We start from the raw sequence: 14,175 nt of genomic DNA, 5'->3' as shown, positions 1-14,175 counted from the left end.
GTAGAAAATACTTGGGAGTCTATTTATCAAATCAAACTCAAGAACTACATAAACAGAATTATAAAAGCCTTTTCATATAAATAAAATCATGTAAAAACTATTTTAAAAATATTAATTGCTCATGGATAAGCCATACAAATATAAAAATGATAATTCTATCTTAATTTACTTATTCAGTGCCATACCAATCAAATTATCAAAAATTATTTTATAGAGCTAGAAAAAACAACAAAATTCATCTGGAAGAACAAAAGCTCAAGAATATTAAGGGAATCGATGAAAAAGAATGTGAAAAAAGGCAGTATCAGATATCAAATTGTATTGCAAAATGATAATCCCCCGAACAATCTGGCACTGGCTTAAAAACAGAGTGGGGAATCAAGGAAATAGATTACACACACACACACACACACACACACACACACACACACAAAATACACAGTAATAAATGACCATAGTAATCTAGTGTCTGATAAACCAAAAAATGAAAACTTTTGGGATAAGAACTTATTATTTGTTCAGTCTGCTGGGAAAACTGGAAAGTGGTTTGGCAGAAACTAGGTAGACCAACATATCACAACACATCCCAAGATAAGGTCAAAAAAGATGTATGATTTAGGCATAAAGGGTGATACCATATGCAAATTAGAGGAGCATGGAATAGCTTATCTGTTAGATAGATAAGGGAAGAACTCATTACAGAATGTAGGATGGATAATTTTGATTACATTAAATTAAACAAAATGCATGTATCCAAGATTAGAAGGATAGCAGAAAACTGGAAGAAAATTTTAAAGCTAGTTTCTCTTATAAAAGCCTCATTTTTCTAATATATAGAGAACTGTGCCAAATTTATGTCTTTCCCTAATTGATAAAAAGGTCAAAGAAAAAAAAAACAGTTTTCAGAAAAAGAAATTAAAATAAAAAATCCTATGTAAAAAGTTCTCTGAATCATTATTGATTAGAGAAATGCACATTAAAATACTTCTGAAATACCACATCATACCTCTTAGATTGGCTAATATAACAAAAAAAGGAAAATGATAATTATTAAAGATAATGTAGAAAAATTGGAACAGTAATTCACTGTTAGTAGAATTGTGAAGTAATCCAACCATTCTGGAGAAAATTCGGAATTATGTCTAAAGGGCTTTACAGCCATTCATACCATTTGACCCAGAAATACATCCATAGGTCTGTATCCCAAATGGATCAAGGGTAAAGAAAAAGGATCTATGAGTAAAACAAATATCATTTTCAGCTCTCAAATAGAGCAAAGAATTGTTGACAAAGAACTGGAAATGGAGGAGATACCCATCAATTAAGAATGATGGAATACCATTGGTTCATCAGGAGATCATTATATACTTCAACAACAATACTATATGATGATCAGTTCTGATGGATGTGGCCCTCTTCAACAATGAGATGAACCAAATCAGTTCCCTTTGTTCCATTTGTAATGAAGAGGACCAGCTACACCCAGCGAAAAAACTATGGGAAATAAGTATGAACCAAAACATAGCATTTCCAATCCCTCTATTTTTGTCCGCTTGTATTTTTGATTTCCTTCTCAGGTTAATTTTACCTTATTTCAAATTCTAATTCTTCTTGTGCAGCAAAATAACTATATGGATATGTATACATATATTGTATTTAACATATACTTTAACATATTTAACATGTATTGGTCTACCTGCCATGTGAGGGAGGGTTTGGGAGGAAGGAGAAGAAAAACTGGAACAGAAAGTTTTGCAAGAATCAATGATGAAAAATTACCCATGCATATATCTTGTAAATAAAAAGCTATAATAAAAAAATACTATTGGGTCATAAGAAATGACAAGAAGAATGTTGTCAGAAAATCTTGAGAAGACTCATATGAACTGATAGAAAATGAAGTGAGTAAAATCAGGAAAACACTTTACACAGTAACAGCAATATTGTAAGATGCTTGACTGTGAATGGCATAGTTATTCTTAGCAATACCATGATTCAAGAAAATTCTGAAGGTCTTAAATAAAAAATGCTCTCCCCTTCCAGAGAAAGAACTGATGGAGTCTGAATGCAGATAGAAGCATACTTTTTACTTTATTTTTCTTGGTTTTGGCTATTTGGCTATTATGGAAATATATTTTGCATGATTGCAAAATGTAATTTTAACAAATTGCTTGCTTTCTTAAGGAGGAAAAATCATATGAAGGAGAAAATGAATTTTGAACTCAAATTTTTTTTAAAAAATGAATATTAAAATTATTTTTACATGTATTGAGAAAAATAAAATAAAAATAAATTAATTTAATAAAATTATAAACATCAAGCATGTCTCAAAGAGATGAAATTTCCTTGCCTTTTTGTGAGAGGGGTCAACAGGTGTTGCATGTCAAATGTTTTCCAATTTATTGTTTATGGAGATTTTTTCCTTTTTGTTTTTAAAAAATGCCATTTTTTATGTGGGATAGCTCTTTGGAAGGAGAAGATAGAGATACTGCGGGAAACTATGATAATATAAAACAGAAGACAAAAACAAAAACTTAAAAAAAAAGAAGAAAAAATTAAGCTCTTTGTTCTCTCACACTTGCTCCAAACTCCTAGTTGAGGAAATTCTGTATATATACACATATAAATACACATATGTACATATGTTTGTTTATACACACACACATATAAACACATATGTGTGTGTAATGTTGAGTTCCATACCTCACCTTAAACTTATCTGTATGTCTACTCAACAACTAGTCTTTTTGTGGTTGAGGCAAAATGTAAAAACATTTGTGTAATGAATAGTAGCTATGTATGAACAATCTATATGGATAACGTCTGGGGCTAAATAGACATTAGAAAGCAAAGTTGAGGGAAAAGCTAACCTTTCTTAAGGCTTCCTTTAACATCTCTTGCCTCCTGCATTCTGAAATGACTTCTCTATTTTATATATTTATGGTAGGATTTGTTACTGGTCATTTATTTCAGTCTGTCCAATATTTTGTGATCCCATTTGGGAATTTCTTTGCGAAGATATTGGAATGATTTGTCATTTCCTTTTCTAGCTTATTTTACAAAGGAGAATACTTTGGTTTTGGAGGTAAACTGGGTTAAATGACTTGCCCAGGACCATACAGTTAGTAGATGCCTAGTCCAAATTTGAATTCACAAAGCTGAGTCTTTTTGATTCCAGGCCCAGTACTCTCTATCCACTAGAGACTTAGCTGGCTCTATAGGAGACCTTAATCTCTTGCAAAATGTTTGATTCAAGACACTCATTCCCTTATTATACAGTGTTTTAAAAAATACTTAAATGTAAAAACGATTTTCAACATTCAGTTTTAAAATTTTAAGTTCCAAATTCTTTCTTCCTCTATCTCTACCCCAATATTGAGAAAGTAAGCAAAATGATATAGATTATACATGGGTAACCATGCAAAATCTATTTCCAAATTAGTCATATTATAAAAAATAGACCAAAAAAATTTATGAAAAAGAAAGTAAAAAGAAAGCATGCTTCCATCTGTATTTTGACACCATTAGTTCTTTTTCTGGGAATGGATAGCATTTTGCAACATAAGTCCTAAAAAGTTGTCTTGGATCACAGTACTGCTAAGAATAGCTAAGTCATTCACAGCTGAGCATCCCACAATATTGTTACTTTGAACATTGTACATTCACTTTGCCTCCTTCATGTAAGACTTTCCAGGTTTTTCTGAGAGTATCCTGTTCATTACTTCTTGTTTTTTCTTTCAATATTTGTATTTTCCCCAATTACATGTAAAACAATTTTTTTACATTTGTTTCTAAAAATTTGAGTTCCAGATTCTCTTCCTTCCTCCTCATACCCCGCATTGAGAAAGCAAATGTGAAATTATGCAAAACATTTTTATAAAAATCATGTTGTGAAAGAAAACAGATCTCTCCTCCCCCCAAAAAAAACCCTTAAAATAAAGTTTAAAAAAGTATTCTTCAATCTGTATTTAGACACAATCAGTTCTTTCTCTGGTATGGATAGCATTTTTCATCTTAAATTCTTCAGAGTAGTCTTGGATCATTATACTGTTGAGAATAGTAAAGTCATTCACAACCAATCATCCCACAACATTGCTCTTATTTTGTAAATAGTACATTTCACTTTGCTTGAATTCATGGAGGACTTTCCAGGTTTTTCTGAGAGCATCCTGCCTGTCATTTTTTATAGAACAATAATATTCCATCATAATCACATACCGCAATTTATTCATTCATTCCCCAACTGATGCAAATCCCCTCAATTTCCAGTTCTTTGCCCCTAGAAAAGAGCGGCTTTAAATATTTTTGTACACCTTGATCCTTTTCCTTTTTGGGTTTACTTTTACCTCTTTTGGGATAAAGAACTAGTAATGGTATTGCTGTGTCAAAGGGTATGCATAGTTTTGTAGCCATTTGGATAATTCCAAATTACTCTACAGAATGATTACACCAGTTCACAACTCTACCAACAATGCATTAATATCTCAATTTTCCCACACCCCCTCCAACACTTGCCATTTTCCTTTTCTGTTCTATTAGCCAACCTAATAGATATAAGCTAGTATCTTTGGGTTTTTTCATTTACATTTTTCCAATCAATAGTAATTTATAACACTTTTTTCATATGGCTATAGATATGTTTGATTACTTTATCTGAACACTGACTTCATATCTTTTGCTCATTGATCACTTGAGGAATAGCTCTTTATAAATTTGACTCAATTTTCTACACATTTGAGAAACAAAGTTTTTATCATAGAAACTTGACTTCAAATTTTTTCTAGTTATGAAATGTTATTTTCCTCCATCCTATTCCCTTCTCCTGCTTATTCTGTTCTCTCTCTCCTTTCACCTTGCCCTCTTGAAATGTGTTTTCCTTCTGATTACTATCTCCCCCAATCTACCCTCCCTTCTATCACTCCTTCTCCTTCTGTTTCCTTCCTATTTTCTATACCCAATTGAGTGTGTATGTTAATACTTCTTTGAGCCAATTCTGATGAGGAAGTCTCAAGCATTCCCTGCCATCTACCACAGCTTTCCCTCCGTTGTAAAAGCTTTCTTGCGTCTTTTCTACCTCTACATTTCCCTTTCTGCCACTGCATTCCTCTTTCTCAACCCTTATTTTTATTTTTTTAGATATCCTTTTCTATTTATTCTATTTAATTTTCATACCTGCACTCTCTGTCTATACATTTTCCTAATTGCCCTAATAATGAGAAATATGAGTTCATCTTCCCATATAGTAATGTAAATAAATTAAGTTTAAGTTACCCTTATAATTTCCCTTTCCTATTTAACTTTTTATGCATCTCTCCAGTCTTTTATTTGAAAGTCAATTTTTTTTATTCAGCTCTGGTCTTTTCATTAAGTATGCTTGAAAGTCTTCTATTTCACCAAATATCCATTTTTCCCCATGAAAGATTATACTTGGTTTTGCTGGGTAGCTGATTTTTTGCTTGTAATCCCAGCTCCTTTGTACTCTTATCATATTCCAAATCCCCTCCATTTAACCACCATAAACATACCTGCCCTGCTCTGATCCTTTAAAATAGTAGCTGCTAAACTTGTGCTATCCTTACTATGATTTCATATTATTTGAATTGTTTCTTTCTGGATGCTTGCCATATTTTCTCCTTGACCAGGGAGCTTTGGAATTTGGCTATAATGTTCCTAGAAGTTTTCATTTAGGGATTTCTTTCAGGAGGTGATGGGTAGATTCTTGGAATTTCTGTTTCTACCCTCTCTTTTCAAAATATCAGGGCAGTTTTCCTTGGTAATTTCTTGAAAAAAAACTCATAGGCTCTTTTTCTGATCATGATTTTCAGGTGGTCCATAATTTTTAAATTATCTTTCTTGCATTTATTTTTCCAGGTCTTGTTTTTTTCAGTGCGATATTTCAGTCTTCTATTTTTTTTTCATTCTTTTGGGTTTGTTTTATTGTTTCTTGATTTCTCATAGTCATAGCTTCCATTTTGCTTGATTCTAATTTTTAAGGAATTATTTTCTTTAGTGAACTTTTATACCTCCTTTTCTATTTAGCCAATTCTACTTTTCAGGGACTTTGTTTCCTCAATAAATTTTTGTGCTTCTTTTACCATTTGGCCTAATCTGTTTTTTAAGGTATAGTTCTCATTAATTTTTGTGCCTCCTTTACTAAGCTTCTGACTCTTTTTTCATGATTTTCTGGTATCACTCCCATTTCTCTTCTCAATTTTTCCTCAATATCTCTTTCTTGATTTTCAAAATCCTTTTTAAGCTCTTCCATGGTGTAAGACTAATTAATATATTTCTTGGAAGCTTTGGATGTAGAAGTTTTGACTTTGTTGTCTTCTGAGTTTATTTTGATCTTCTTTGTCACCACAGTAACTTTCGTTGGTTAGAATGTTTTTTTGTTCATTTTTCCAGCCATTTCTTGATTTTTAACTCTTTGATAAAGTGGGGCTCTGCTTGTCCCAAGCCTTAGGAGTTTTGTGCAGCTATTTTCAGAAATATTTTTAGGGACATTTAAGTTTTCAGTTTTTCCAAAGTGGTATGCCTTAAGAAAAAAATGAATGTACTATTCTTCTAGCCTGTGCCCTTGTCTTTGAGGGACCACAAGCATTCCTTTCCTCTTGTGTGAGGATCCCTGCTCCCCTGTAACTGATGGGCTAGTGCTCCTTTTAACTTTGGGACTGCACCCTAGGCCTGTGACCTGCATCCAAATGTGAGTAAAATAATAGAGTTCCGTCCCCAGAGCCAGCAAAGGGACCAGCAAAGGGACCTCTATAATTTCCTTTTGACCAGCTGTAAGCCCCCTTATCATCTGTGGGCTGAGAGCTCCTAAAGCAGCCAGTGCTGGGGCTGATTCAGAGGCTCCCAGGGCCTGTAACTAGTTCACCAGGAGGGCCTGGTCTACCCTGGAACCAGATCTGCAGGGCTGTGGCCTGTCCCCAAGTAAGGTGCATGCTCACTCTGATGTAACAGACCCTTCCTGCCAACCTTCTAAGTTGTATTTGTTTGAAAAATTATTTCATCCCATCCTTTTGTTGGTTCTACTGCTCCCAAATTTGTTTTAGAGCATTATTTAAATGAATTCAGAGGGGTTTGGGGAAGAGATCTGGCAAGTCCCTGCCTTTTCTCTGCCATTTTGACTCCACCTCCCTACACTCTGTTTTGATTGTTCAATTCAACCACAAAATATATATATATATACAAAGTCAAGGCATGACTGCCAAATGAAGAGGTTTCAATTCCACTCTTACATTTCAAATCAAAACCTCTTTGGAATGCTGCATTCCATGCCCCATGAGCTGTATGTATGTTATCCTAAGCATCTTTCCTTTATCCCTTAACAATTAAAATTTTGGATTCAGTTGTTTTTGATAGCGATCTCTATTCCTAGTGATTTTTGTCATTGTGGGTATCTGCAAGAATAGCTGTTAAAACACAGGAGCAAAATAAACAAAAAAGTCAGCTTTCTCCTCCAGATACAGAAACTCTGAGTAGAAACACAAGCAGTGGAAATGGGACCAGTGATTCTGCCTCATGTCTATTCTTGTTTCCAGGTTTGACATGTTAACCGATAAGCATTTTATTTTCCTTCCAGTAGAGACCTAAAGGAAGCCTTTTTCTGGAGGAACCACACCATACTTCAAAATTAAAAAAAATAATAATCTTCATTTCCTCCTTGTGGTGGGAAGGTAAGTAGAATTCCATTATCAATCCACCTAGATTTTCCAAAAAATAATTACACCATGAGGAAATCTGTCTTTGTGATCAGAAGCTGGAAGGGTGTTAATGGAATCTGGGGGACAATGGTGGAATCTGAAGGAAGAGATATTTCCAGGTAGCTTCCCTTTGAGTTTCTCCAGGTTCATCCCATATCACCAAGCATCCACAAGTGTTTTTCATCTCTGAGTGTCTCAGAGGTAGAGAGTGATGGAAAATAAACATTAAGACTTTCTCAAAGCCCAGAATAGTCCTGAATCCCAGATACCACTACAGTAAATAGACATGGAGAACTGTCTTCCCGTCTGCTCTCCCAGGATGGAGGCTTTGGAAGGGACAAAACCCGAATTTCACATCTCAGGCAGTGATGCTCTGGGGAATGTAGAGAGGGGAGAAGTTATACTGAAGATAGAAAAAAGGTAGTAACATAGATGCTTACTAAAGACACAGCACAGCCACAAGCCCTACTCAGCCATTGTCCCCGCTACAAGAGTTCTTGCACACACATCAGTTAGTTGAGATCACTACCAAGTGCCCTGCTCCCCAAAGGAAGGCTGGCCGGCTCGCGGGTGAGTGCCGTGCCCTTGCGCACGGGTGCAGAATGTCCTGCCCTCGGGTTCCTCCTGTGGGGGAAGGGGCCGCGCGACTGGGCTGAATCCTGGCGCGGACGAATCCTCTTCAGGCACGGTGCACCTGATCATGGTGCGTGCGGAGGGATACTTCGTGCAATCTGCAAAACAAGTTCTCTTTCCCCCTCTCCACCTTCTCCTCCTTCCCTTCCCTCCTTATCCAGTTCGGCTCCTGCTTGCATACAGTGCGGCAAGAAGAGGTGCTTGCAATCCCTCGCTAGGATCGTGAGCAGCCGCTTCTGCACAAGCTGCTGCAGCGGCGGCACCAGCAGCAGCACCAACAGCAGCAGCACCAGCAGCAGCAGCAGCAGCAGCAGCAGCAGAGGATTTTTTTTTCTTTTCCTGTTAGACACAGTCGTTTTTGGAGCTGCCCACCAGTGTCATCTCCAGAAGATGAACCTTTTCTTTGCTTTCTACTTGCTGGGATTGTTTGTCAGTAACGGGCAAGGTAGGACCGCGATGTATGTGTAGGGCTGTTGTTTAGTCGGGTTTTTTCATTTACCTGTCCCTTCTCCCTTCAACCCAAGAAAGGCACAAAGCAAAAAGAGAGATAAAGGAACGACTGAAGAAAATAAATGCAAGAGCTAAAGCAGCACCTTTTTTGACCTCTCTTTTTGTTTACACTAAAAATTAGGACCCCCCTCCTATTCCTATGGATAAGAGGAAAATGACCGAACCCGAGAAAGATGAAATAACAGGATGTGATAAACTGCTTCTTCTCAGAAAGCTCCTCTTTTACTGTATTGTCCAAAATGTGGTTATCATCTATGTGTGTATTCATGTTAAATATTTTAAAATATCCCACAGATATTAGTTTTTCTGAAGTCACAGATATTATGATCATTAAACTTGCTTTTTGGAGGAAATTTCCCTGTTGTTTAAGAAGAAATAGTTCAAGATCTCATTTTCTGAATAAGTTCATTTCTGTTGAAAACTAAATGAAGGTTTTTGGATGCTGTGTAAAGGAAAGCAAAGGAGTAAAACTAGGGATGCATTGCAGCCATTCATTTTCTATTTTTTAAAATGTTAACGTGTTAAGCATCTAGAAAAATGTCATAAAATAGATTATGGTTAGGGTTTTTTGTTTTTGTCTCTTAAATAGTCAACACCAGAACAATTGGCCTTTGAGAGATTCTTGTGACAGCTACATGTATCAGACGTAAAGATTAAATAGGTTTTTATTCTCCTTTTGTTGTTATAGAACTATGTTCATGGTGACTTTTATCAAAAATGAACAGCAATTATCTCAATTGTGCAAACAAGTTTGGACATTTAATTTAGAACACAGGAGGAGCTTAGAGCATGTTTCTTTAGAATCCACAATTATATTCATTTAAATATTTTGTAAATTGGGAATTGTGGTATGTTTTTTAATGTAACAAAAACATGTTTTTCACAAGAAAAAAAACAAATTATAAAATGAATAAGAACATCTTAATCTACTGGATTCCAAGCTCTTTTCACCGTACCTATTAATGTACTGTTCATTTCTTTCAACAGGGGGTGGTAGAATACCTTTCTGGGGGTTTGATTTGTTTGTTCTAGGTTTGTTAAGGAAAAATTATTTCTATATCATACATACTCATTAACTTAGATTTTTTAAATCTTTATGTAATCTAGCTTGACATTTTGTGATGTGAAGCTTTGGTGTCCATATCTTTTTCTTCAGATCTGTAGAACCAGGAGCTGAGATAATACAATTGAATAGGTTAGAGAGCCAGAACTATGAAGGGAAAAGCTGAGATTGTGGTGGTGTTTATCAAGTGCCTGAGTTGCTCATGTTTTTCATTAATAACAGTGAATATGTAACATCCAAATATTAGGATCATTACAAGTAGGTCCATTTGAAGCTGTTGTATGACAGTCATTGCTATGGCAGTGAAGGTGCAGTAGTAGATGTTGTTATGTTCTGCAGAAAAGCTGCAGCATTGGAGAGCTGCTCATTGTATTCAGATATTAATTTGTGATTTAGATAAAATTTTCCTAATATAAGCAGCAGTCACTGAGAAAAACGTACTCATTTTCCAGTAAATAACAACAAGAGACATTATAGGAAGCAAATTTGTTAGACACGAATATACTTGTGGCTTATTGGATTCAATTGGCACATTTGGGAACTAATACTGCAGATATCAAGCAGCTGAAATTTGGAAATGCAAGAGGAAGCTTGAAGTTTTTAAACAGATAGGTTTAAATACTGTTAATAACTATATATCTTCATACACCTATATATTTCTGCAAATATAGAGGTATATATATGTAACTGTTATTTGCATCTGTGAGCACAAATGTGCACAAATAGAAATAAGCTTATGGTTAAACTAACTTAACAGAGGCCCATTATAAGTTGAAGCACCAAATAATTACAGAAACGATGTGGGGTTGAATCATATCTTAATTGAAGGATTCCTAACTGTAATGGAGAATTACCTAATCTTACATGCTTGTGTGTTATTCTCTAACTGGGGATATGTTGGCAAGTACCAGTCATAACAGTGAGAAGTATTTTAGAAAACGAGACTGGTGTAACCCATAATTTTATAAATTCTATTGTAAATAGGGATAAGGAAAAGCTGTCAGTTGGGAATCTTTGGGGTTTGTCTTTAGCATCCCCTTTAGGCTAGTTCCTCAACTTGCACTTACCCTCATGAATTGGTTCCCCAGAGGGCAGCTGCTACTCTCAGGTTATAAAGGAACCCTATAAGTATGCACTCTTAGCACTACAGCCCCGCCAGTTTGTCTCCCCTTTATCGTCTGGTAGGAGACGTAATGAATTCATAGCAAAAGCATTTAGTAAGATGGCTCACTTAGAACAGTAGCTACAGAACATTTTCAGAAGCTTGCAGCCCAATTTCCCACAAATAAATTAACAACACCCACTATAAAAGTGGACACAAACTTAGATTACAATGGTAGTAGAGAACAATATATGAAATACATGTAGTCAAAGCTGTGGTACTTTTCTGGTACTGTAGGGCCTGAATGTTGTTTCTTTATGCAGCCCATCGCTCAATTTGCCAGGGCTAGCTTCCTTCCTTCTTTTTAGGCTTCATGGTCCTTGAAGCTGCTTTTGGCCTCCACTGACTCTCCTCCATGTCTGTGTTTGTCTGGAGAGTATATATCTCTCAATTGTGCCTTGAATTGTCTGGACCTGACTCTTGCTGCTGAATGAAGTATGTCCTCTTGGCCAAGTAGCTCCAGTCTGGTTGCAGCTTGGACTGATTTAAATTGATTACTTCTCCAATTGCTTAACTCTCTAGTTAAGCTATTTTAAATCTCCAAAACGGTGCCAATTTTTCAGATTGTCTATGACCACTTCCCCTTTTGATTTAATGAAAGGGACAGAAGAGGGACAAAGAAGAAAGGAGGCAGAGGAAAGGGGGAAAGGAGAAATACCAAGATTGAGAAATTGAGATTCACACTTGACAAGGGGATAAGGGGCGTAAATACCTAATCATTTGTGTTTAAATCCTGTGGCTACTTGACTGAAGGAAGGGGAGAGGGAAAAAAAAGGAAGAAGGGATGCACTGGTAAATTTTTAGATTTAGAAACATTTAAAAGCTCAGCTTTTTAATTTATGATTCCAACAATATGCTCACAGTTGATATCATGAAACTATTGCTTTGAAAAGTGGGATGCAGTTAGACTAGGAGAAAAGAAAATGTTAGAAGTTGAGATGTTTTGAATTACAATACCTGAATAGGAGAAAAGTAAAACTTTTTTTTACCTTTGACTTAAAAGCATATCATTATCATAATGAACTAATAAGACAACTTTTAAAATAACAGGGGAAATGAACAGGGAAATCTTTTTAAGTGGAGGTTTTCCCTAAATAATAGCAGAAAAAATCTATCTACTCTGTAGGACTAATGGATGCTAGCAAGGCCTGTATTTAACTAGAGAAAGAGCTCTATAACATTTCTATTATTGTTTTTCCATATATTTAAACTCTCAAGACAGAACTACAAAACATATAACAGTAGCTTGAGACTCATTCATGGCAGGTTTCAATTACTTTTCAAGTTCATACTTCCAAAGTTTCCTTGATTTTTCATTAATTTGTTCCTTTTTTGTTACATATTTACAGTTCAGAATAGGAAACTTCTACTTGTTATGGCTAACTTGTTTTCAAGAACTAATTACATATTCCTGCTATCTTGTTTTCAAGAACTAATTACATATTCCTGCTATCAATCACAAACATTTTATTAAAGAATCACTGTGTACTAGGAATTGTGTTAAATGATAGGTATACATTTGGAAAGAATGAAATAATCTCTATTTTAAAGGAGTTTAGGAGATAATTTGCATAAAACTGGAGAAAAGTGTCTGTTATTCTATAGCATTAAAACTGTATATGTCCAACATATACAGCACATCCCAAAAGTCAGTGCAAACTTAGTGTATTGAGCTGTTAAAGCTTAAAATTGCCCAAAGTGGGCTTTTAAGCTTAATCTAACGGAATATAACATAATTCACACACACATATATAACAAGATTCAGAGAGTTATATTGAAGGAAAGAGAATGATCAAAAAGGATTGCTGTTTGGGGTGGATGGAATGATAATAACTGACAGTAGAAATTAGTTATATTGGTTCAATTCAGAATCACAAAATCTACAAATTGGAAGGCACTTTTAATGGATAGCTAATTCGATTGTACCTGAAAGTCATCCTCAATTTTATATGTGACAAATGGTCATTAAATTTTGCTTAGAGAACTCAAAGAAGAGGCAACTGTTGAGAAAAACCATTGTATTTTTAGTATGCGCTAATGGTTTGTCCATGAAATTAAGTATAAATTTCAATTTGCATCTATTGCTTCTGGTTTTTCCCTCCTGGAGTCAAGAAGTCTAAAACAAACCCGCTTCCTTAAAGTTTAAGTATTATACCTAAGGTAAGACAACATCTCCAAATTTAGGTCCAGCAAAATATCCATTGCATCTCCAGCTACCTCTGATTATAACACATGGAAAGTCCCTTCATTGTCTTGGTAGCTTTTCCATGGAAGCTTTTCAGCTTTTCAATTTCCTTGTTAATTGTCATGCTCTAAATTAAATACAGTATTCTAGCTGTGGGATGACATACTAAGGGCATAAGAAAGAGCGGTCACTTTTTTTTATTTCTGGGAACTATGTCTACAATCCAAAATTATTTGTTTTGCTCATATCATGTTAATTTAACCTTATAATGTATTAACAGTTCCCAGATCTTTTTCAGAAAAGCTGATGTCTAACAATGTTTCCCATCTAGGACACATAATTTGTCGGGGGGGTTTGTGCTCAAATGTAAGAGTTGACATTTATTCCTTTCTTCTTAGATTTAGTCAATGATCTAAAGATCATTTTGGATCCAGATTTTACAACCAGCTTTGTGCAGCCTATATATCTGATGAGCATGTCATCTATACCTTTATCCAAGTCTTTGATAAAAATATTGGTTAACATAGGGTCATGTATGATAACAGACACCATTAGAGACTCTGAGCCCTTTTCACAATGAACCATTAACAACTTTGAGTTCAGAAATCCTATAAGTTCTGAATCCATCTAATTGCATTATCATCTAGTCCACATCTCTCCATCTTTTCTGTAAGTGATATATACTTTATCAAGAGTTTTTTCTGAGGTTTAGTTTAAATATATTTATCGTATTCCCCTTAGTTTAATAACAAAGGAAACAAATTTTGCCATGACTTGTTCTTAATGAAGGTTCTTCATAATTACAGCTTCCCTAAATGTTCACCAACCATCTCTTTAACAAAAAACTTTAACTTTTGTTTTCTCTAATAAGTGTAATATACTTTTCAATGGAAATGAGGGAACAAAAATATTTAGT

General features: G+C 35.0%; 1 protein-coding gene across 1 annotated transcript in view; it reads left to right on the top strand.

Moving 5' to 3' along the window:
- The first annotated feature begins 8,243 nt into the window (after positions 1-8,243).
- NCAM2 (neural cell adhesion molecule 2) overlaps positions 8,244-14,175 on the top strand; it is a 263,078-nt gene continuing 257,146 nt past the window's right edge. Inside the window, exon 1 of the mRNA XM_031959261.1 lies at positions 8,244-8,784. Within this exon, the coding sequence (XP_031815121.1) occupies positions 8,730-8,784 (55 nt within the window). The 5' untranslated portion in view covers positions 8,244-8,729. The remainder of the gene's footprint in view (positions 8,785-14,175) is intronic.

Source organism: Sarcophilus harrisii, chromosome 3 (genome assembly GCF_902635505.1).
Source record: "Sarcophilus harrisii chromosome 3, mSarHar1.11, whole genome shotgun sequence".
Lineage (NCBI taxonomy): Eukaryota > Metazoa > Chordata > Mammalia > Dasyuromorphia > Dasyuridae > Sarcophilus > Sarcophilus harrisii.
This window is presented reverse-complemented; position numbering and strand designations above follow the sequence as displayed.